The sequence below is a fragment of the Echeneis naucrates genome, chromosome 19 (genome assembly GCF_900963305.1).
Source record: "Echeneis naucrates chromosome 19, fEcheNa1.1, whole genome shotgun sequence".
Lineage (NCBI taxonomy): Eukaryota > Metazoa > Chordata > Actinopteri > Carangiformes > Echeneidae > Echeneis > Echeneis naucrates.
The window spans coordinates 4,512,479-4,536,875 of record NC_042529.1 but is presented as its reverse complement, the minus strand read 5'-3'; the positions used below and the strand labels follow the sequence as shown (position 1 = coordinate 4,536,875).

Here is a 24,397-nt window from a genome sequence, read left to right as displayed (position 1 = left end):
TCCCTTCAGTCTGGACGGACGGCGGTGTGTGAAAGCAGGTAAGAATCAATCACGTTTTTTCCCCTGGCAGCAAAAGGCATTCCTCAGGGTTCAATTTTAAGATCCTTTTCAAAATTTATATCGACGGTATTGTCACATTTCAATTCCGTGAGTCGGTCGTTCTTTTCGCATTTAATTAAGGATCCAAAATCGAACCAGTGTGTCAGCTAATCGGCCTTTCGTTGGTGAATCTAATACCAAAACACAAGCAATTGTTTGTTTTTCCTGCTTTGAATTTGACGCTCGCATCAAAATCAGGAAGTGAAAAAACGGGGCCGCGTGCCGAAATTCATTTTGATCATTAATTTGTCGGCGTTTGAACCCGGAAGTGATCGAGCTCCTCGTGTGTCGGATTTAATAAGCATTGCAGCAAACTCTCCAACAGTTCAGTGCGAAAGAAAGCCTGAAAAACCAGAAACACGCTGTAATTGTAAATCAGCTGACTCATCTGTCATCGACACCAAACGCTAATTTAATTCTGGAGATTCAGAGATTTCCATTTTTCCCCGATTGTCATGAGGTTTTTCCTCTGAACAGGATTTCAGTCAGTAAGGGTTGATAAATACATTTCCGCCATGTATCAATCTCATACAATGAAAAAAATAATAATTTAAAAAGATAGATCATATCGGGCCTGCAAAACTAGGCCCATTTTTTTATTTCCTTTTTTTGATCTAAACATAAGATTAAAAAATAAGAAAAATGTTTTTCTTATTGTACTTATTGTCTTAGGAGTTTTTGTAGCAGATTCTCAATCATATAATGAAATTGTGATTTTTTTATTTTTATTTTTTTCCATCTTTCGATATGGCTGATCCTCTTTTTTTTTGTGAGAAGAGATTGACATTGTTGCATATTTATTTCTCTTAAAAAAAATAAAAAAATCAGGGAATTGCCTTTCTTCACTAACAGATCTTGATGTTGGTGTTTATCAAACCAGGACCGGGTGGCTGCATGTTCCACTTTAAGATTTAATGACCCAGACTTATTCTATAAACTCTGCTTTAAATATCAATTTAACCGTTGAGGAAATTTTACAAATATACTTTTAAACCTTCAAGTTTTTGAGTGTAATTGTTTGCATTAGGAATTGACTCTTGTATTACTGCTGTTTGCTTTGTTATATTTCTGTTTTTGTAATTTCAGCCTCACTGACGAAAAGAAAATCTGAGCAAACAGCGACGATGATCAGAGGTACGTCCAATCAATCTGCTTTGTCTAAAGTGTCATTCTTCCGTGCCACTTAATGCAGATCAGTAATATTCAGCTCGTCATATACTAAATTTGAAGCTTTGTGGTTTCTGCCACTATAATTGTGTCACTGTTAATGGCGCCGCCAGCTAATACCCAGCCATATGATGCTGTCCAAAGCTATCAGATGTGCTTTTTCAATGACATCTGATATTGCAAAGACAAAATCTTTGATCCCAGTGGCGCTTGCAGTGACAGGAAATGTGACTCATTTATTGAAAAAAATCACATCTGTTTTGATTTCCAAACTAGAGAGAGACAGTCATTTCATTTATGGGTTTGCAACATTTCACTCAGCTCTATAGTTTTAAGAAAACATTTATTCACATTGATATCAGTACATTTTTGAGTGCATTTATTTTTTTTAACATATTGTATATGTGCATGTAGATAAGTGTGCCGTCACACAAGCATGCAGATAGTGTCAGTATTCCTAAGTTTGTGTATGTGTTTTATGTATTGGGGACATAAAAGAAACATCAGTTCTGCATTTTTGCTTGAATACTTATTTTTTTATACAATTTCCCTTTCATGTGAGAGAGACAGAACCCAAACAGGAAACAAATCGAGAAAGAAAAACCCAGAATGCGACATCCAGCAGTGGACAGAAACATCTGACAGAGCCTTCTCACGCTAACTGTAAGTATCTCACATTCTACAAATCGAGTCTACAACACTATTTCACATCGCAGAGGAGTTTCCTCCTCCTGCTGCTCGTTTATTTCCTCCATAATTTATTCCCACTTCCTGTTAACTCTGCTTTTGTCCATATCGTCCTTTACATGTCCTCCTACTCTCTGTCTCTCTCTCTCTGCTCTTCCTCTTTACTCCTGGACGTTGAGGATCTGTGCAGACAGTCCGTTGTGCCAGTTCTTCAGCTTGGCAAAGCGAGGGCCTTTCACCTCTGACTCAAACTTCTCTCTGACGGTGAGGAGGAAGCGAGGACAAGACTGTTACATCAGGTAATTCATGAATTATACGCAAAACAGTTAAACATTTAAAGTTTAACACAAACATTTTGGGGTACACTTTCTTATTGACCGTCCAATGAGAAGGTTGAGAGCACTGTTATGTTTGTACAGTAAATATAAAGCCAGCATCTTGCTATGTCAGTGTAAACATGGGGAATGGGGAGATTTTGGGGGGTCTGTAACTGTATTCTAACCGAAGCTCCTCCTCACCTCGACCTCTGCAGGGCTTCCTCATCTGGGTCTTGCACTACATGGAGAGAGAAAGTTGTTAAGCTCGCGCTAACGAGGTGAGTCCCAACCAGAAGCGATGATTGGCTGAGATGAACATTTAACACATTAACAGAAAAAAATAAAAGCAGTGTACTGACGGTATTCAGTGCCAGTGATGTGGGCCAGCATTCTGAAGCTCTTGGACTGCAGGTTGGCAGCGCGGCGGGCCCACTCAGACATGTCCACATTTGTCTCTCCTGGCCTGATCACCGCCTGGTACACTGGAGATGCACAGTCCACCACGGGGTCCTTGACAGGCAGAACTCCACTGCAGGGTACAGACTACTGTTAGAGCTCTGTGTTTAGGGTGAGCTGTATGCAAAGCCCCCAAAACTCCTATCTTTCCTGAGTGTGTTAGATTTTTTTTTTTTTCTTTTTTGCGTCCTTTCTTTAGAATTAATCAGTAAATCACAGAGGAAGAGTTAAGTGTTTTCAAAGATACAAAATGTAAATATTCAGCTTTAACTGCTACCCTGTAGGTCAAATAACAACAATAATAATAATTAAAAAAAAAAGATTGGGTGGTACCTGCCTGTTAAGGGAAATAGCACAAATTAAATAAATACTTAACTTTTCACCGGTGGTTTCAAGTCTCTGACCACACATCACTTCATTCGTGAAGCACGGTGTTGTCAGAAGTGTAGCAATTTGCAGTTGAAAATTTCAGATGCGATTATACATTTATCTAAGGATTTTAATGACTTGTTTCGGATTTCAGCAAAAGCAGACAGGATAGGAAATAGTTGCATTCTGCTTGTCTTTTTCCAACACCGTGTCTGACATCACTGCTTTGGTCTGTTTCTTAAACTACCACTGGGGAGCACAATTGTCACATTTTTCACACATTTGTTCTGTAATATTTGGCTTTATTGTAACACTTTATGTAACGTGTCTTTTATTATTTTGTCAAGGGTCTGTTCGTTGTCTACATTAACCTGCTAATGTGTTGTCCCATAGTCGGAGGCATCTCTCGTGTTGTGCACAGAAAATACTGGGGTGAGTGAACACACATAACTAAAGTGTTTCTTCAGCATTCTTTAATGAGTGTTAGAAAAAGTCGGGCAGCAGTTGTTTGACAGCCTGTGATTTGATACTCAGAACATTCCCATGCTATGAGATCCCATCAGGTTCCTCAGGCTCTGAAGCTATCGGCTGATTTTTCTTTGGAGGACGACTCCCAAAAAAAAGGGCCCACACACAACTTACACTCCGCCAAAGTACCTCTACACATAACCTAGAGCATCATGGTTAGTGAGTTTATTCTTCCAACACCTTCCTTTGACACAGGAACGGATTCAAAGATATAAAAAAAAAAAAAATGAACGAAGGGAACTTGGAAGCATTTTCAGGTGGATATTGTGTGATAATATGTAGCAACGCACAAGCTGTTATTGAATTCATGAGACGAAGGAGACACATTTCAAAGGCGAAGTAGGATGGAAAAGGAGCTGCTGTACTTACGCCAAAGTGGAGCCGGCCTCCTCACTGGGGTAGTAACCATGAAGGGAACATGGGGAGGGATACAGTAGGTGGAGGACAGCGAAGGTGTGGTTGGTTGGTTGGTTGTTGGTGGATGGAATGAGCAGAGGAAAGCGGGTGAAAGGTAGGGAGGAGTACGGGGATCGAACACAGACAACAAGGAAAAGCCCAGCCATACGTACAGTACAGTGGACATCGAAGGTGTGGCAGCGTAGCTTTACAGGTGGTTGACAGGTTTTAAAAGCTGCCTTTAAAAGAGTTGGTTCACCCAAATTATAGATAAAAAATAAAGGATTGTCCTGCATGTTGTTATGGAACATGACTGCTGCTTTTACTTTATATTGACACTTCTACATTATTTCTTTTTTAGAAGCATTTCCATCAGTTTGGTTTGCTCATGCAAACCGCTGCACCGGGAATCAACATCCAACTTAATGCACAATGGCATTGTATAAATATCCACAACAGGAAAAAATAATCATTATATTGGAGGGACAAATCAGGCAGGGGAACCTAAAGAAAGAAGGGAACTTTAAAAATATTTGTTCTTGTCATATGGGTGAAGCAACACTTAAATTTTGGGGCGTGTGGACCAGATTGATCGGTGTGGGTGAATAGAGGGACTGAGGAGGGGATTGGGGTGCCTGTGTGACCTCACCTGTCATGTCCCTTGGCCTGTGACTGGCCTGCGATGGCGTCCATGATGGCATCCTGTGAGTACATGCTGATTGGTGTGTTGTACTGGGCGTGAACGATGGTGGCCTTTCCACCCGGACCCCTCACCTCGATGGGCTTGTGGGTGGACAGGGCTGAGTCTTTCAGAGCAATGGGGTTGAAGCTGGGAGTGTACTCCACACTGTCAGTGTCAGGAAGGTAGGCGGGGCGGCAGGGGTCAGAGGTCAGTTGGTCAAAAAGGAGGTTTCAGGGGCCGGGGGGCAAAGATGAGAGGTTAACACATAAGGGGGAAGGAGGGGGGAATTTCAGAGCAGAGAAATAACAGAGAAAGCACCAAAGTGAAGGAAAGAAAAGTGAGTCTAAGTGTAGCAATGCAACTGACAAATAGAGGGCGCTGTAGTAATGCAACATGGTTTTTGTACCCTGTGCTTTTACCAACTCACAGCAAATACACAACACACTACATGTCAGCATGCCCCAAAACCACACTACGTACAAATTTCGTCTGAAACTCGCAATCTTCACTCACAAAACTGACAGAATTCAGCTGTTGCACAGTCACTAAGACTGCAGATTAAGAACGACAGAAGTAATTGCAGTGATGCTGACAATGGCAGCGAAAACAACTTGTTTCACTAATTACAATATAAACACTTTCCCTAGAGGGGAATAACGATGAAGCTGAAACACCAGTCCAAAAAAAAAAAAAAAAAAAAAAAGCAATCATGCTAATTTATCACAGCAACAGCAGGCCAAAGCGACGGGGACACTAAAATGGCACAGCACAGAAAATGTTCTACACATGCATACATTCACAGCAGTATAACTGAATATATAGAAATTAATTCATATTCACAAAATGAATATGAAACCTGTGGAGGACACTTAGACAGGATGAGTTCAACATTAGGAAGAGAAAGAAGTATAAATAATATTTATACTTCTTTCTTTCCTCATGTATATTCAAACTAAAAGTAACAATTACATTATTTTAAATTGTGTTAATGTGTATGTTGCTCAATATCTGTTAAAGTCAAATCACCTTTTATATTGTAAATTTAAACTATAATTCCATATTTTATAAAACCTTTTTGTGGAGTCTTTACACACTTTAAATCTACGTTTGACACCACTTTCACGTCACACCAGAATCCACAGCGACAGCAGTCCTTTGAAAATCAATCCTCCCTCTCTATCATGCACATGAAACACTCAGGAAAGTGACGGTACTGACTTTGCAGCTGTGTTTGCGATAACCTGAAACACATCGAAGAGGGAAGGGCAGAGAGAGAATGTAATAAGTCACCGCTGGTATTTTGGTGACAACAATGGCGCTACGGGAAGCCTTCCATCTAACAGTGCTGTAAATCCGTGTGCAGGTAAGAATAGCAGCTATATTTCCCAGCTCGCCCTGCATCATCAGGAGTGACTGACAAGAGCAGAAGTGCCTCGATCACATGACACGGGATTGGGGGGGGGGGGGGGGGGGGTTGCAGAACCGCATTTAGCATAGACACAAATATACGCAACCACATGAACACAACACAAAACATCTGATCCACTTATGTCAGAACTGCAGCCACGAATGTGCGTTTGAGGCAGAAAAAGACAAGACGCCAACACTGAAGCAGCTGTACCACTTTTAGCCGCTTAAATCTGCCCTCACAAGGATTTCTGAGGATTCAATCACCTATTTCTTCTTCTAGCAGTGAAAGAAATCACAGCACGGTGTGAGCATATACTTATCAGTTACACATCAGGACTGTGGCCATCGAACACCATGAAAAAAAAACAACCAAGCATCTGTCACTGTAACACCAGCGAAATGTTTTTGGTGTAACGCCACCAATTTAACACTGGTCCAATCTTATCTGGATCTGGAGTCGTGACTGTACGTGGATTTGTTCAGGGTACAGTAGGTGAGGGGAACGTGCTCAGCAGCAACCTCCCACGTGAGACAGCTCCCCACAGAGGAGTGGAGAGGGGGGTCTTATCTCAGGTTAGGAAAAGAGGCATTCAGGGGATTCAGGATGAACGTGCGTAATCGGAGCAGAACATCCCATGACTATGAACAACAGCTGCTCTCAGCTGCGTGTGCGCCAGAGGATTCAGAGTCTCCATGTACCCAGTGCTGAGGTGGAGCCTTTGGCGTGGTGCGTGCCGTCATCATCATCCCGCGGTCTGTCTGGAACACGTTTCCTGACACCTGACTGATCCTTGGCTTTTACTGTAAAGCAGCTCAGCTTCCAGACGGGAAACACATCAGTGGAGACTGATATCTGGATGTTATATGTCAGAGGCCGCACGGATCGCACCCTTAATTAACCTCCCTACAAGTATTCGATGACTTCACACAAACTCATGCCATCCCACCGCGGAGAGTTCCCTCAGCTGAGGCTGCAACCTAAAGGTTTTCTATGTAGCGTTCACAAATGTCTTATTAAATCATCAGTGGCCAGTAGCTGAATTACAGTCATGCTGGCACTCTGAAAAGTATCCTGAGTGTCAGCCACGATGACACACGACATGGCATTCACTACACAAACTGAGTTTTCTGAGTCTGAGTTGTGTTTGTTGCTGATCGCCCATTCTGGTTCTGTAAGGGGAGAGCAACAGAGGCAGTGAGGTAAGGCACAAGCATGAACACCATATCCTAGATTATACTAAGTATGGACACTGCACTCCCACCTAAACCAGCGATTGTGTATTAATCCCTAGCTGCAAATAGTCCCCGACAAATGCTACGTGCTAAATTCATAACCAAATGTTACACTGCCCAGCTATAAAAAAAAAAAAAAAAGAATTACTGAGCCTTATTAGAAAATAAAACAAAACAAAAAAAATGTGTGATGCAAAAACATTGACTTCTACAGGTTATTTAAATATCTACAAGTTTGTGTTTGTCTTGTGTTAACACAACCTTATCTGTCACCTTTCTGTCACCTGAACAGGGATTTCAACCCATTTAAAAAAAAAAAAAAAAAAAAAAAGCTTTACAAGCAAGTCTCCGCTTCCTCAGGCAAAACAAGAGCAAGGTTTTTCTGCTCTGGGATATTTATTCCCATTAGTATCTGAGGATGTTTGCCAAAGGACATAAAGCTTAAAAAAGACAAATGTGGGGGCTGAAACAGCAAAAAGATTTCATTTTTGCGCCGTCATCTTCCCAGTTTTATTTTCACTTCACCACCATTCACTAACAGCAGAGACCAGAAGCTCATTCAGATAAACATTGACCTCTTGATCTCAGTCAAACTGAGGTGCTGAGGACGCACGACCTTTAATTCAGCCTGTAATGATGATCATCAAATGACCCTGTAGTCTGATCTTCTGCTATTCTGTTATGTGGATACGGGCCAGGTTTCTTTGTGTGTACGCTCCCAAAATAGCGCCACGTGTAAGAGGAATGAATGCTGGGATATCGGCAAGTGGACATGGAAAGTTCTGAGTATATTATCTCATCGTGGTCCTGTTAAGGTGAGGTTAAACAAAAGTGCGACTGCACTCCTCTCGAGTGAATGTTAAGTTTCATTATGTAAACTCGTGGCTGTGCTGGTTTGAGGGAGCTCCCTGAAGGGCATTAAATCATCGGAGGTTAAACATCTTTTGGGGTAACCTACCCCAGTGATGAAACTCCCCCTGCTGCTGTCGGCCCCTCTCCTAACTTCCCCTGCATCAGCATCATTTCTCTGAGAGTTTCGGGAGAGTAGAGGCCGATGGGGGAATTGTACTGCCCCCGCTGACTGGCTGGAGATACGGCAGCTGTTGCAGAGGAGTTAGGAGCCTTGACCGGGGTCGAGGGGAGTTCTGGATCTTTTTTAAGCACCTGGAAGTCAATCCCCTCAGAGGGATTTCTAGCCTGGAAAAATTTACAGGACACTGACATTTTCATTTCAAATTCTGCTCTACAAATGTTAAGGCCTGATCACCTTTTTCATCCTCTCTAACCTCCTAGAAATACAAAAACTTTAAAGTGAAATAAGACTTGAGCAAGCAGCTTGTTTTCTGTCAGAATTTTCCCGTGGTTTGTGTTTCCTGACCTTTGACCCCTTCACGAGACTGAAAGCATTTGTATTCTGAATATTTTACAGTAGAGGGCAGCAGGACAATTCCTGTAAAGCTTATCTTCTTCAAAACATCACACAAAAATACAAAAGAGGAATGACAGACATACAATACATAGCTACAAGGAGACAAGTGTGCGTTAATACCTTCTGGTGGGGGATGATTGGCATTGGTGAGTCCATTCTTGGAGTTGCTGTGGGAACTGGTGCAGGACGTCTTGATCTGTTGATTAGACCACAGAGTATAACAGCCGTTGAAATGAATGACATCAGGTGCATTTATTTATTTATTTAAGTCGGTGATGTGAAGACTTTGTGTGATTCCAGCCAGTGGAGAAACACCTACTGAATGTTATGGGGATGGGTGTATTTGGTATGAGTGTGCAAGTTGTTTACTTCTGCATGGAGAGGGACAGCTTGGTGGTGGCAGACTTGATCTTGTTCTGGGCCTCCAGGTGTGTCATCCCATCGGTGTTAACCCCATCGATGGCTGAGATGATATCACCCTGGGTCAGGCTGCCGCCCGATGCCTTGCTGCCGGGAGTTATCTATGGAAGAGCAGGTCACACACGGATTCCTCAGGAAACATACAGACACAAACACAAAAAAACACCACACCAAAAGGTGATAAAATACTGGAGTGGCTGTTAATTAAGAATGTAAGAGTTTCGTTTTAGTTTGAATTTTTGTTTGTCTTAAATTCTTGGTCAAAATAGTTTTTCAGCCTGGCTGGAAAGCGATTCCCTCTGTGATGTAACGCCTTAGTCCTTGAAGCATTTTTGCTGTGACTGTAGGAATAAACGAGGCTCCAAGGCGGAGAAGAGAAAGGTTGGTTAAGTAGATAGATAAATCAGGATCTGAATGAAAGAGCTGTAAAGTGTGCATTATTATTTCTAATAATGAGGATTAAGGAGGTGAGAATGACAAAGATGCTGTAATACAGGTGTGAAATAAAGCAGGAACGATTTTAAAATGAAGTTCCTTTTTACACTTAGATGTGGACATACAGTATAAGATATTATTCTGTGGCTGTGCTCCAAAGCCAGACTTCAGCAGTTAAACTACACACAGGAGGTTTTAACGGCGCTCAGAGGCCTGCAGCATACAGTGCTGGGTCTAAGCTTACAGTCGACTAGTTGGAGTTTAAAAATAAGCAGCACTGATGATGCCTGCTGCTTCACTGTGGTTGACCCAGCTGAGCCCCCAAACACACACACACACACACACACACACACACACCTGCTGCTGACATTCATTCACGACTTCCTTGATTCTATTTGTCTGTTTACATAAATTCTAGTGGCCTGTGTTTTGACTCCAGACTATTCGAAACGTCAAGATTTCTCCTTTTTCCTTTGCTTCCTGCACATCTTTTGTTCTCTACTATTTACTAATTGAATCATTCATTATGCCTGTGTGTGTGTGGAAAACAAGCGTGACAGCAGAGCTGAGGGCAGGCGGAGAGAAATGACTCCTGCACGGCTATCTCTCTGTAATCAAACACACATGTTGACACGTGACCCTGCCTGACGACTCTGTAATGCACGTTTTCATATAAATCAAGTGTTTTAAATGAACCAGGCGACAAAGATTGCGAGGAAAAAAAATAAAAGAGCAGCGCTGCTTCGGATCGATGAATGTTGGGCAGCGTGAGAGTCCGAGCCAGGTGATTTTTATTTCTTTTCAGAATATAGAAAGACCCAAAGTCAATCTGACACACATTGAGATAATTCTACTATATTTTATCACCTTTTTGTAATTCTACGTACAACAACCTGATTGATACTCGTATAAAAATGCCTCAACAGGAACTAACCAGTTTGGTTTGTCACACTTTTTTGGCCAGCCTTTCAGTTTGACGAACAAGCTCGAAGGAATCCATTCTCTTCATTCCTCTCGCCTTTCTTAGTCCTTAGCAAAAGCAGGCTGACATCCAAACCGTGGTTGTGTTACGTCAAACTGTAATGGCACCCCGACTTGTCACGTCAAGCCGCAGTGTTTTATGTTAACCTGTCACAGCCAGTCATGACAACGAGATGAGCACAAATCCAGTGACACAGTGTCATACCAGTCTCGGATCAAACCTCCTGCATGGTTGACTAAGACCAGGATCAGGAGATAATAAACCAACAGCTGAGCATCAGCCAGGACTGATGGATGAGCACCGTTAATGTCCACCCTGCTCTGCACAGATGAACATCATCCGCTCTGCTCCTCATCTCCTGAGTCAGCCCTCCCTCCATCCATCCATCCATCCATCCATCCATCCATCCATCCCCCCGTCCATCCCTCCGTCCATTCCTCCCTCCACAACAACGTCCGCTCAGCTCAGAAAACTGAAACTGACCATTAACGAGGAGTAAAGCTTACTGCAGGTAACACAAGCTGCAGTTAGCTTCCTCGTTCACCTCTCTCCATCCACTGACATCTCCCCTGCTGCTATTTAAAGCAGGAGCTGTAAATATACCAGCAGTCCTGCCAGAGAGAGCGAGGGAGACCTATCTGTCCATCTGCAGCAGAAGTTAAATATCTGCAGCTGTTTTTTGGAGACTGGCACTAGATTTTCCAATATTTGCTTAGATTCTATTCATTTGGAGAATCTTTGTCTTAACTGAGGGTTGGGGATGATTGCAGGGACCTATAAGAAGTATAATGTAATTTTTTTTGCCTTCATTTTATTCTGCTGTCATTTGTGGGAGCAGGAAAGGTTCGTTTTAAGAGACTTGGCAGTTAAAATCAGCCTCAAATCTGTCTCTGAATTTGTAAATTGAAATAAACGAAAACATAATTACTCGTCAGAAGATTAAGTCAAATCAAGCTTAAATTGGCAGCTAAGGGGGAGAGCTATGAAGTTGGCTGTTCTGTAATCAAAATATCAGTTTTACTTTAATCATTTTTTTCCCTCCCAGCAGTAAATGTCAACTAAGCGGAACAGCAGCTCCACTCCAGTCGGAGTATTCCGGTCTTTCCATTGCTGCTCTATTCTGGAAACCTCTGGAGATTACATCTGAGCCTCCCTGCCACCACCATCACCATCATCATCGTGTAGAGCAACATTACATAACTGACTACTGCACCAGCCGCTGCTCACATACATCACACACAAAGCAGATGAAGCTCAGGGCGCCCGACTTGTTGCAGCTGAAAGTAAAAGTCTGACTCCCAGTTGAAAATGGGGCAAATTGGGTTTAAAAAAAAATAAAAAATAATTGACATCAACTAGGTCAAATTGAGTTGAATGTCTGATGTTAATAAACCTGCTTAATTTACTCATTAAAATGATGAAGCAGTAGTTAGATGTCACTTCCACGAACTTTCCAACAAGATTTGGTTGTTATTGAGACATTGCTACCAAAATGACGGTTTTCTGTGTTTTACATTATTGAGCATGTATATGTTGGTTTTTGATATTTTTGAGGAGGTCAGTGAGACAAAATCAGGCCATCAGGGCAGATGATTCATTTCTGCACTGTTTTGTACTAAAATGTGGAACTGAGGGAGTTTTTTTTTTTTTTTTCCCTTCCTCACAGCAGATGATTGTTCCCGTCAGTCACACTTCTGGTTGTGTTTTTTGTTCTTTTTATTTTTGTTAGTTGCTTTGACACAGTGAAGGTGACTGTCCTTACCCTGGAGATGGTGAGTGGCATGTTGAAGTCCTTTCCTCCCTGTAGTCTGAAGCCCCATGGAGCGGGGCCGTTCAGAGTCACTGTGTACGTACTCATCTTCGGTTAAACGTCGACGCTCCTCCTGCAAGCTACTCCTGCTGGCTGTGTGATTTCTCCTCCTGCTCGGCGTGCCCCTTGTTCTCCGTCCTCCCCAGCTATCCTTTTTGTTCCAGCCGGCACCTCCTCCGTCAGCCCTGGCTTCACTACCGTCTCTCCCTGTCTGATCCCAGCTCTCAGGACAAACACCCTGGGGTGGTGCTGGTGGTGGTGGGAGGGTGGGTCAGGTGCTGTGGACACTCTGTGAGAGAGAGACACACACGTGCGCGCACGCACACACACAGGCATGCATCGGCGTATACAAGTACACACACACACACATTGAGAGAGAGAAAGCTGAGACATGGGTGAGTAATAATAACCTCCTCAGCGTTGTTCACTGACATCAGAAGCCCTCAACAAACCTCAAAACAGAGAAAGTGCAAACTCAAAAATCAACATTGAACCAAATATTAAGATGGAGAAGAGTTTCTTGCCTACAGGGTTGCTGAGGGTGAGGGACAGACAGCCTAAGAATAGCCGAGGCAAACAGAGACACAGGGGCCCTGGCCCTTATAAGGCCTGTAACACGAAGCCCCAGAATGCTTCACTGCCGACTCACATCGCCGATATAGACCCCTCTTACTGCCACACATTCTCTCTCTCTCTCTCTCTCTGCACCACTGGCTCATGTGCTGCTAACACCCTATTATCCGTAATCAGTCTAAGTACAGATATCATTCACTTTTCCATCTCAAAGTCCTCTGCTCTACTCGTGAAAGGAAACAACAAATTACCTGGCACTGATTCCCTTGAAACGCCCCCGCCGAAATGATAGAAGCGCCAGTCTTTTGTGTTTGTGTGCTTGTGAAAGCCTCAGAGCAATTCAATTAGTAGCCAACTGTAGCTGTTAGGGTTAAATAAACACTGACAGCAGATACAAACACCGTTGAAGCTGATGAAGGGTTGAGACTTTTGTGCATTTTGTGATGTTTACCGTTATCTTGGTTTTTTGCTTCCCTGAGCGTTGTCTATGTTCACGTTTCTTTGTGTCTCCCCGCAGGAGCAGCAAATTAATCTGAAAAACACACAGCCCCTTGTGTCAGCGTAAAATAACACACACTGTGAAAATGACACTCCAGCAATGGTGTGACAAATAAGTGTGATTACAGAGATGTGACAGATTCGTACCTTCCCTTTACAATTACACATAAACATACATTCAAGTGAAGGGTGGCAACCAAAGACTGAGCAGTGTAACCTTACAAAAGAGTCAACAATTTTTTTTTTCATTCCAAATTCAAGGTTTTCTATGCGGGTGAAAAAAGATGACGCTCATTTATCATCTCCTCTTCCACACAAGCAGAAACACCTTTTCTGTTATCAAAAAAAAAAAAAAAAAAAAATAGCATGCCATCAGTTGCTTGTGTGAGTCTAAATTAAAATCATGTCACTTAAAAAAGCGTAAATTTGAGAGCCAGAGCAGGTAGAGATGTCTGTGCCTGATTGTCCTAAATCTTTTTCTCTCCCTCCCTCCCTTCGTGGGAATCTGGTACCAACTCTCTCCTCTGCAGGGCGCCATAGTTCTGCAGGATAACGGTGCTTCATGTCTGCTGTGTGACATGATGGACAGATGGCACATATGACCCACACTGATGTTACTCTGCTCTCCGACATCAACATGTTCAAGCTGCCATCTGCTGTGCCGGACGGATCTCACCGTTCAGGAAACTCACCCACTGATCTGTATGGTTTTGTAGCTGTAAAATAAGAGGTGACAGAGAGCATTGGTCATAAAATCCTGAGATGAAAATAATCTCTAAACATAAGTTCAAGCAAACACCAAAGAGATGGCAGCTGTGGCCAACTTCAGCAACATTTTTTTATTTAGAAAAATAAATAAAAACAACACAAAACATTTTGTGCAAAGAGAACAAAAGCAACATGAAACCAGCACTTCATAGAACCATCACTTCATTAAGCAGAATTCAAATTTTCTCTATCCACATTCATGTGAATATAGTCATTTTTATTCTGTACTAAAAATGACAAAATTGTGCCCATGACAATTTAAACACTCAACTTTTTGTACATTCATTGATGGAAAGTGGTGAGCAGCAGTGGTAACGTTATCGACCATTAAATGAGATTTTAACGTGTCAGATTGAACAACGAGTGTCAGATTTATCTCGACACGTAAAAAGAACAGATATTACAATCATAGTCACTGATGCAGCAATTAGGAATCTCAAAGGGAGCTGCAACGCACAGAAGCGGAGGAAAAAACACGGGAACGGTGATGTTAAATGAAAAAGAAGGTGAAACACAGATGGTGAGCCGATTCTGTACAACATCTATAATTTTTAAAAACACACTTTTATAAAAAACAAACAAAAAAAAAAACAAAAACCCAAAACAGCACACTTTCTTCTGTGTATCTACAGTGACAGCAGATATCACAGAAAGGTATGGCATCAAGAGGAATGCTGAATTACAGTACTGAGTCTATATATATACACACACACACACACACACACACACTACATACAGTATTGGTAGATGTTCTGTGGTGTTGTGACACTTTTGTGACCTGATCGGGATACCGCCACTCACCAGCTCTGGAAAAATCATTGACAAAGAGCCAAAGGGGAAATTAATCAGTTGTATCCTTTTCCTGTCCTCTTGAATCAATCATCTGCTGGTCCGATTATCCAGTTTTCAAAGTAAAACTCCTCATATTAAAGCTTTATAAAAGGTCAACAGTCCTGGTGCCATTAAAATCGATTATGGGTGATATAATAATAATTTACCATGTCAATCAATCTGAAACTCAAATCAAATATTTTTCAAATAATAAATAGTTAAAAGAAAAAAAAAATTACATGGATGGGGTGCCTGAATAAATTTGCATTTGACAAAAGCAGAAGTGAAGGTCTTGCTTGGCTCTTAACAGCTGAACGTACAACCGCTTTCCAGAGTCAACTTCAGCTGCAGTGCCTCCACCAACTGCTGGCACATCTTAGTCTGATTTACTCACACTGATGCAGATACAGTCAGCAAGTGCCATGAGGGGGAATCTTCTTTTGGTTTGATTTCCAGGTGAACGCGGCCACCTGCAGGACTGTGGTGTGGAGCTTTGGGGTTAGCAGAGGAAAAAGAAAAAACAACTGAAAAAACCCGCTTCCACGAGACATGTAATTAGGTGATTGTACGTTCCCAACAATGCGTCTCCAGGGAGGCGCCCCACAGTGCTGACATCAATGGAGGGGAATAATGACACACAAACACACTCCCACACACAGTTACACACTCTCATTGCACTTTTTTGTCTTGCCGTTCATTGTAACACTGTCGTTTCCAGCCTGGCTGCGTCAAGAGGCTCCTTCATAATGTGGCTGAAAGTTTTGGTCAATTTGTGGTTACCATGAAAAGCTGGGGGACTGTGCAGGATGGACGGACTGGATATGGAGGTGACAATGACAGATGGTGTCCTTTGCCCCGACTCCTCCGTGACGTTATCCAACTGTGCAGGTAAAGAAAAAGAGAGAGAGAGAGAGAGAGAGAGGTTCAGTTTTTCAGGTTCAGGTTCAGACTCGGATATTTGTGGGAAAGAAAAACGTTGGCAGGAAGAGGTTCAGGGAGAGAAGGAAGTTTCATCAAACGTTGCTCGGAGTTGGATCGATGCGGTTTGCCTCCACTTAACCTCCAAGCACAAGACATAAAATACTCACAGCTGATCAAAGGCATTGATTGGTCGGGCTGATGAATGGCTTTCCCATAGTGCCCATGATGGAGTGCTGCTGTATCACCCAGTCAACTCCTCCAAGATGAATAGCTGCTGGACGGGCGGAGTACTACAGCTGAGCATTTTAGAGTAGATTTCCAACGATTCTAGCTAAGCTCTTATCTTTTTGAGGTAGTGGTTATGTGATTGTACCACATTAAAAGACAAATTTGGCATTCTTCTTTTCATTTTCTCACATCTGTCCATCAATATGAAGCTGATCTTAGCTTCACTTAACGTATTAGAGAAAGAGGAACACAGCCTTGCCAATAACCTTGGTAGATTCAGTCTTTCCACTGGCAAAGATATCGACCAAAGCTACACAAGCATCTTGTAATAATCCGACTTTATGACTTATTTTTATAGATAGATTCAATAAACTCAACCACGAAATTTTCTAATGAAATTTATAGGTGCTTTCGCCAAACTGCTTTATTGTCAAACTAATAATGACAAATTAGATGGTTGGTATAAGTATTTGAAACTGGATTTATTTGTCTGCCTGAAAAGTTCATGTTTTCCACGTGAAGGTACGATATCTCAGCTGAGTTATTCCACTTTACTTTTCATATCGGTGGAACAGAGAGACTCTTGTTTGTCGGTTCTTGCTGGAAGTCAGTCACTTCCTTCTTTTGTGCTGACAGTGGAGGAATCAACAACAAAGAATCACTCGGTTGCACGAACATGTGTGCTGGATGTTGACGTATGAGCAGAGGATGACCGAAAACTTTGATTTTCCACAAGGTATGATTAATATGGACGTCAGAGGAGCAGGAATGAAGAGCAGAATAAAACCGGACGGGGGGGAAGTGCAGATGATTGGATTGACCAGATTGGGCAGGGTGGTGGGTGGAAGGGGAGGGGGGGTGACTGATTAAAGTGATATGCCAACCATTTCAATTTATACTTACTTTCTTAAGAGTTTGCTCAGCTGTCAATTTTTTAGGGGGAGCAATTCTAAATCTGACAGAATCACTGTGCAATGCTGAATGGGTGGCATGCCCCTTTTAAAAGCCTTAAAACACAAGTGACACCTGCACGAGACGAGCAGGAACAATTTCAAACAAAGGATAAAGATGGTACAATCCCATCTCTCTCTTATCAGCGACAAATCCCCTGAAAAAACTAAAACAAGGACTTTATCCCAGTGAGAAATATCCTCTGTGAGGCCGACTCACAAAAATTCTTCTAATGGTTTCTTGGGGAAAAAAAAAAAAAAAAACTAAATCAAGCCATCAAGCACAAATTTTTGTTCAGATATGCCTGTTTCATGAAAACCACGGCGTGTTGTCACTGGCTGTGTTTTTCCTCTTGTTACAACATTAAAAAGTCAATGTGTTCTAACAAGAAATTATTTTTTAATGAAATACATTCATTTGGTGCAACAAGAAGGTTTTGTGATGTAAAATGATCCATCAATTTTCTTTCGTAACTGGGAAATGTTCTTGTTAAGGTAAATGGATTTGGTAGATGTCACAAACAACAATAGCATGTCAAATGATCTGCAAACTAAAAGACTGGACTTTCATGCAATAGAAATGCATTATATAATAATTTCTGGAAGTGGAAGTGTATGATATGACGACCTGAGCAGAATAATCTTTGATGGTTTGATGGCAAAAATATACAAACTAAATGAAGCTCGTATGACCCAGCCACTGGGATAATTTTATTGTTTTCATTGTTTCGTGGGATTTGTCTGCACTCCTCATAGAAAAAGTATGGAATCAAACAGATGCCAAATCTGGTGCACAGAGCAGGAGGTGACGATCGGTGGGCTCTTACAATAGCAGGCAGATGACTGGTTGGCTGCAGATTGATGTCCGACATGGAGATGTCTTCAGGCTCTGTCAGAGTCTGAACAGTGCGCACATAAACACAGCCATTTAGTGTTAGTTGTCCTGAAGAGATACTTTCTAATGCTCGGGCCTTGAGGTCAAAACTCTTTGAATACAGATCGTTCCAGTGAGAGTTAGTTTTAGTCATATCAAAATCTCTAGCCCTTATTCAATTATCTAGATTTATGAAGCTGAAACTAATCGCAGAAATCTTTTTTTTTTTTTTTTAAACCTCATACTGACAGCAGTGTAAACCACTGTGATAACCCATATATTTATTCACTGAGGAAAAAAATGTTTCAAAGTACATTCTTGGTAAAAGTAAATGCCCTTGTATGCGAAAGTAGTTTTGTTTGCAAGACTTCCAGGAGGTAAACTGATTAAAAAAAAAAAGTTACAGGGTTGCCTCTGGGTTGCTTCTTTTTTTTTTTTTTTTCCTGTGAAATAAGATGATTAGAGAAAGACAGAAATGCTCCATAACACTGGACACCCCACATAGGATCAACTGTCTCCAGTAGTGCCATACAAAGCAGTGACTTTATCCAAACCTCAACATGTAGCTATATTAAAATACAATTACATTTCAAGCAATTAAAACCATCTCACGTATTTTCCATCTCTCTGTTTGCTTCTTTTGAATCTGAGTACACAGTTTTACTTCACATTGAAGCCCTCCAGGTCCTCGAAATAAAAACCGCTGATGCCCCAAAGATGATGCAGCTGAGATATCCCTGCTCGTAAGCCCCATTAAATATTCATTCATGTTGTGAGTGAAAGGCCACTGGACTGGCTTTGATTACTGAGGGTGTTTCACCTGACCTACGAAGGATTTGTTTAGTTGTGAGTGACTGGTGGGGAAATCAAAGCCATTTAACCTCCGGATGGTTGTTCGCCACTGGGCTGTCAGTCTTCGGGTGGGTTGCTCCTCCACCTGAGTCGTGGGAGTAATTAGAGCTCCACGAGCCGAGGGGTGAATAGATTTCAATCTGCCTGCAAAGGGATATCGTGCATGGCAGCGAGCATGCACCTATATAATGGGAAACATAACAGGAGCACAGGAGTTGGTTGCTAGTGAAATCATCAAATATGTACACGACTGCAGCATACAGACAATGAGATTTTTAAAGGCCAAGCACACCTAAAACTCTTACCTAATGCGCCTTTAGGTTAACGTCGATATCAGGTGGTGATGCTATTGCAGTGCGTATGAATGCCATTGTTAGCAGGTCGTGTTTCTTTCTTTCTTTGGCGCTACATTGATTTAGATGATGGGATGAAAACAAAAACTCACAGGCAGCTGATAGGAAGACGGCGAACCCCTCGGGACAATCAGGGACATTTATGGGCAATTTCAGCGGCATGATCTCATCTGATTGGATGCCAAAAGCCCTGTTCATAACCTTGTAAAACCTATATTTTATATGGATTCCAACCGCATGACCTTACAGAGTTATCTGCCATGAACATAAACATGACGTGTATTGATTTTAACAAGACTCCGAAACAACATGACCTCATGTTTCACATTCAGAAAGGCGGGATATAGATTGGCCTTGACGTAATAACAAAACAGAAGGAAAAGCTCCCCCCACTAAACATCATGAAGCTAGCATGAGAAAAATTTAACTGACAGCAGGCTGATGGCGCTGAAAGCGGTGAAGTTAGAAAGACCTGGCTTCACGAGTCTTCGGTTTAATAGTGTGTATCACAAAACGTGTAACGGTGTGTTGACACAAGCCAGGCCTCCATACTCACAGTGATGTGCGAGAGGTGACATATGGCCGGGTCAGAGGGGTTGTGGACGGCGCTTCTCTCGAACTCTCCCGTGCTGTAACCTCTCACCTTAAACCTCTGGCTGGCACATCGCACCTGTTTTACATCATTCGACAACTGACGAGAGACGGACGTCCGAGACAAGCAGTCCTCCTCTGTGTCTGAGAAGTGGGCCTGAGGAGGCAGCACGCCGACGCGCAATCACAGACACACGAAAGGCTAAAATCAGAAGCTCATAATTCAAAGCATTTGCCATTGGAAGAGTAAGACTGAGACATACCATAATAGATATGAGGTACACTCACTGATTCGCTCTCAGACTGGGAGGAGTTTCGGGGCTTGCTGGGGACTTTGCTCTCTGATTGGCTGGTGAGGGTCGATCGACGGGTGGACTGGAAGCTGCTGCTGCTGTTGAAGCGGTCTCTGCCGGTGACGCACAGCAGCACCCCGAGGTAAGGAATATACCTGCTGAGGGCTGACCTGTCAGCGAGAGAGAAACATTCACGTTCATAACTGAATCAGCGTCAGCGGATGATAATGAAGCGCTGAGTACGAGTACTGAATAATCAGTCAATTAACACATTAGTGTCACTGATCTCAGCGCTGATATTACAGAGCTCTTTGTTTCCAGGAAGAAGAAGGGGGAAAAAAAAAGAAAAAAAGAAAAAAAAAAAAGTTGTGAGGCTGTTGTGATGCCGTGCTGCTTTAAAGTGTGTTCATTCCTAGACAGCAATTGTAGCTGCTGCACACACTGTGATATATATACAGTATGCACAGCTGCTGCAGGACGGCTAATCTACACCTGTCTTCTTCATTTTTAGAATTGATATATGTCTGATGTTAATATAGTTTGTTTGTTGTTTGGTTTTGTGTTGGTATATTCTACCGGCCACGCTGAAGAGAAACACAATTTCAAATCTCTCTATGTGCTGTATATACAGCAGAATATATCTAGCAGAAATGAATGTAAGGTTGACTTGAAGTGACTTGATGCTGTGAAGTGGGAGGACAAAGCAAAGTGTGGCTCGGTACCCTGCGGTATTTCAGGAACGTACATCTAGTCTAGTCAATGCTGTGGGCTGAGATTATTACTGTATGGCACAAAGTGAAAGACCAAATTCAATAACACACCGGTCGCCGGGAGGGATGTAATTAATGTTGTATGTGGTCAAGCAAGATACAGCCTGATCATGTACTTCATCGATCGAGTGCCGCAGGTGTGATGTCAACACTGTCACATCCAACGGTGAATTAATCCCCTCCCCCACAAGAATAGATCCATCTTAATTGACAAACTCCCTCAGTGCAACCCTTAGACAACCTTGGACTAACTACTGTAAGGTGACGGAAGGCTCACCAGCTGTTGTCCATCTGAAATGTGAATGATAAAAATAATAATTCAGTGCTACTCAAACAGAGCAGGATGTGAAATTATCGTGACACAAAGTAAGTTCTGCCATCAACAAGCAGGATGAAAGGCCGGGAAGGTGATGCCTTATCAGACTTATCACATTACATCGTAAACACACGTTGGCCAAACTACTCAACTCAAATAAAGCAAACTGAAAGTGAGAAGAGAAGTTCAGCTCTGGTAATTAGTAAATTCAGTACAACATTTCTTTCTAAACCTTCACGGTAATTTAATCTGCTGCTAACATTTCAGTGTGCATCCTGTACCTGTATTTCGGATGGGTGATAGCGTAGATGATGGGGTTGTGGATAGCAGATGCTTTGGCGATCACAGCAGGAACAGAGTTCATATAAGGAGTCAACATGTCAGCATATCTGTGAGAGGACGAGAGCGAGCGGGGAGACAAATGAGAGAAGGAAATGAGACACATCGATGTGACAAGGTTAGCACTGGGCGTGCTGTCTGGTATGGAATTAGCAGAGACGAGACTTGAGATGCAGAGTCATGTCCGCATTCAACATTAGATCCATGATTTTGTTTAACAGTCCAGTAAAGAACAGTGTCACGGCCTCAAGGCTCAGCCTTAAAAGGAAAAACATCACATTAACAAAACAAAACGGCATGTCATGAGAACTTTAAAGTCTGTGAGAGAAGTCTCAGAAGACTCTCAAACTCAAAAAAGTTGGTAAGAAGTAACCAACGCCAGACATTTCTGAAAGGGAGGTATCAGGGAGTTTCTGAATATTCTGAAGAAACATCCAAAATATGGTTTTCTGATCTAATGAAGAGGTTTGCACGTCACGAGACTGATGTCTAGCAATCACAGATAAAATTCACACCTACCCAGCGAATGCAGTGAGGGCAGCACAGGAGTAAGGAGCCCAGGAGACGACGAACAGCAGAATGACGATGAGTGCAATCTTGGCCATCTTCCATTCGCTCTTCATCTTATGTAACCTCTTTGCAGAGTCTCTTGTCCTGTCACAGTTGATCTTTGCTATCGCTCTGTCAGATGAATACACAGAATAATACTGTCCTCATCCTTGGAGAGGGTATAAGGAAATCAGTCTTTCAGCCTTAGGCTACTTGAATAAACGTTTTAAGATAACGTAAAAGCTTAAAGAGAATATCGATTTGTCACGCTAAAGGTGTGGGCAGTGGCCAAAACGAGAGACGGGGAGGGATTCTCTATGTAAACAAGCAACAAAGATTTCCTGCCATTAACATGGTTCGGTGGATTCAGATGGAGCAACTGTCCGAGTACAATAAACAATCTATTCAAGGGCAGTCGAAAAAAAAACCTTCATGCAACTCCAAAAGTATCTCATGCAATTCCTTCCAATAAGGCTTTGTATGAAAAGCAACACAATGTAGTGTTAAACAGTATTTCATTATAGCAGTATTAAAAGAACATGCAAGTAAATAAAGATGCAGATAGCTGCAGCTGACAGAAGATAAAATGCCCTCCATGTGAAGCAGAAGTTTAGTCTAATTATTAGGGACAGGATCTGGGAGGATATGTGAGCGTATTAGCAGCTGTCTGTGGAAAGAATTCCACTGGAAGATAGAAATGAGTTTTTTTGTTTGTTTTTTTTATTAAAAGGAGGCCACTGACAGTAAAGATGCTTGATAAAGGCTTAGTGTCAGCGCTGACATGACTGGAGATCAACCCCACATCTCCTGGCACTGCAGGGATTTTTGGCAAGATATCAAAGAAAAGATTGAAGGAAATATGACGGTTGCCATCCAGGTGCCTCCTGTTTTTTTTTTTTACTTGGTCAAGTTGCAAAGCACAGAGTGAAACAAATCTAGAAAATGGAATATATGACAAGAAGATAATATACTGCAGTACATCCACTTGAAATTGCTATTTCTTTTTTCTTTTTTCTTTATTATTCAATTAAATTTAAGTTTCATTGTCACCTGTGCAGGTGGGATTAGACCAAGACATCACCAAAAATCAATATGAAAGCCAGGACACATCATTAATCATCAAGACATCAGCATTAACACACAGCCACGTTTCAGACACCGCTGCCTGCATCAATGCATGTGGGAGTGTGGGTGGTAACGCCTGACTGAACATCAACAGTGTGTGTACACAAGTACAAACCGTGTTGTGTGTCTGATGGCCCTGAAGATGCAGCAGTAGCAGAAAATGATGATGGAAAGAGGGATGAAAAAGACAAAGGTGAACAGCAGCATGGTGTAGGAGCGGACAGAAGGGGTAAAGGTCATGTAGTCCCAGGAGCAAGACGTCATCAGACCCTCTGGGACGTAGGCACCTGTGGGAGCACGCACACACGCACACACACGCACGCACGCACGCACACACGCACACACGCACGCACACACACACACACGCACACACTTTAGAGCCCGGCTCCCATGACAATTCCTGTACAGCGTTCTTAGTATCTGAAAGACCTTGACCTGTTTTCATCGCCACTACACACACACACACACACACACACACACACACACAATGGCAGCTCTCCTCCAAACGTGTAGTAACACTGTGATTACGCAGACGGAGCTGAGTTCCAAATGAGAGCGGCATCAATCTTAGAGATTGAAATCCTAAAGCGGTGGAAGGAGTCTCGAACCATAGCTGTTCCTTTTCCTCAAAGAGTCTTATTGAAGACATGTGTTCTATATGTAATCCCTGCTGTCAAGCTTTTACTTTCATATATTACTGTGGGGCCGAGGTGACCCGGGTGAAAAGACTTTAAAGAGAGAAGGTGGAGGTGTCTGCTCACCCGTAACAGTGCTGCTTTCCTCAGATTTGTGCAAAAGCAGACTCAAGGTGAACTATCACATCATTGCTGGCACATTATAGAACACAACTACATAACTGATTGATTTTTAAATATTATATAGCAGCAAAACGTGGAAGCACAGCTGAAGAAGTTGTGGTGATGGCAGCACACTATCCATAACAATCCACACATTTTAAAAATAAAGGCAAGAGAACTCTGGAGAAATAGATTCATCTAGGACTCAGTTGCATTGATTTTCATCTACATAAATGAAAGTGATACATTGCTAGACTGTGTGTGTGCATTAATGTGTCAGTTATCCCTCTCTTATGTTAATGTATATAAAATGAACCAACTCATATGATTTCTCTTCCAAGCTTGAGTC

General features: G+C 42.2%; 2 protein-coding genes across 9 annotated transcripts in view; both read right to left on the bottom strand.

Moving 5' to 3' along the window:
• Window positions 1-1,544: 1,544 nt before the first annotated feature.
• ldb3b (LIM domain binding 3b) lies at window positions 1,545-12,636 on the bottom strand. Of its 2 annotated transcripts, XM_029527828.1 has the most exons (9): window positions 12,373-12,633; window positions 9,143-9,294; window positions 8,894-8,969; window positions 5,920-5,942; window positions 4,669-4,866; window positions 3,993-4,016; window positions 2,630-2,799; window positions 2,472-2,508; window positions 1,547-2,211 (listed from the first exon to the last, which is right to left on the bottom strand). In XM_029527828.1, exons 1-9 carry the CDS (start codon window positions 12,466-12,468, stop codon window positions 2,115-2,117), a joined length of 873 nt encoding a protein of 290 aa, XP_029383688.1. In that variant the 5' UTR covers window positions 12,469-12,633; the 3' UTR covers window positions 1,547-2,114. The 2 variants fall into 2 exon arrangements, with proteins under 2 accessions (XP_029383689.1, XP_029383688.1); XM_029527829.1 differs by lacking the exon at window positions 3,993-4,016 and having other exon boundaries at window positions 1,545-2,211; window positions 12,373-12,636.
• LOC115060023 (melanopsin-A-like) overlaps window positions 12,568-24,397 on the bottom strand; it is a 32,936-nt gene continuing 21,106 nt past the window's right edge. For 2 of the 7 annotated variants that reach the window (XM_029527825.1, XM_029527824.1), the window contains 12 exons: window positions 23,367-23,538; window positions 22,097-22,258; window positions 21,520-21,627; window positions 20,148-20,322; window positions 19,825-20,016; window positions 18,017-18,088; window positions 15,871-15,970; window positions 15,485-15,581; window positions 14,996-15,065; window positions 14,168-14,207; window positions 14,008-14,057; window positions 12,705-13,525 (listed from right to left, as the gene is read on the bottom strand). In XM_029527825.1, coding sequence (XP_029383685.1) covers window positions 13,364-13,525; window positions 14,008-14,057; window positions 14,168-14,207; window positions 14,996-15,065; window positions 15,485-15,581; window positions 15,871-15,970; window positions 18,017-18,088; window positions 19,825-20,016; window positions 20,148-20,322; window positions 21,520-21,627; window positions 22,097-22,258; window positions 23,367-23,538 — 1,400 coding nt within the window. In that variant the 3' untranslated portion in view covers window positions 12,705-13,363. Of the gene's footprint in view, window positions 13,526-13,548; window positions 14,208-14,995; window positions 15,971-18,016; window positions 18,089-19,824; window positions 20,017-20,147; window positions 20,323-21,519; window positions 21,628-22,096; window positions 22,259-23,366; window positions 23,539-24,397 lie in introns of those variants that run through there. The other 5 variants (XR_003842239.1, XM_029527822.1, XR_003842238.1 and 2 more) reach the window with 5 other exon arrangements.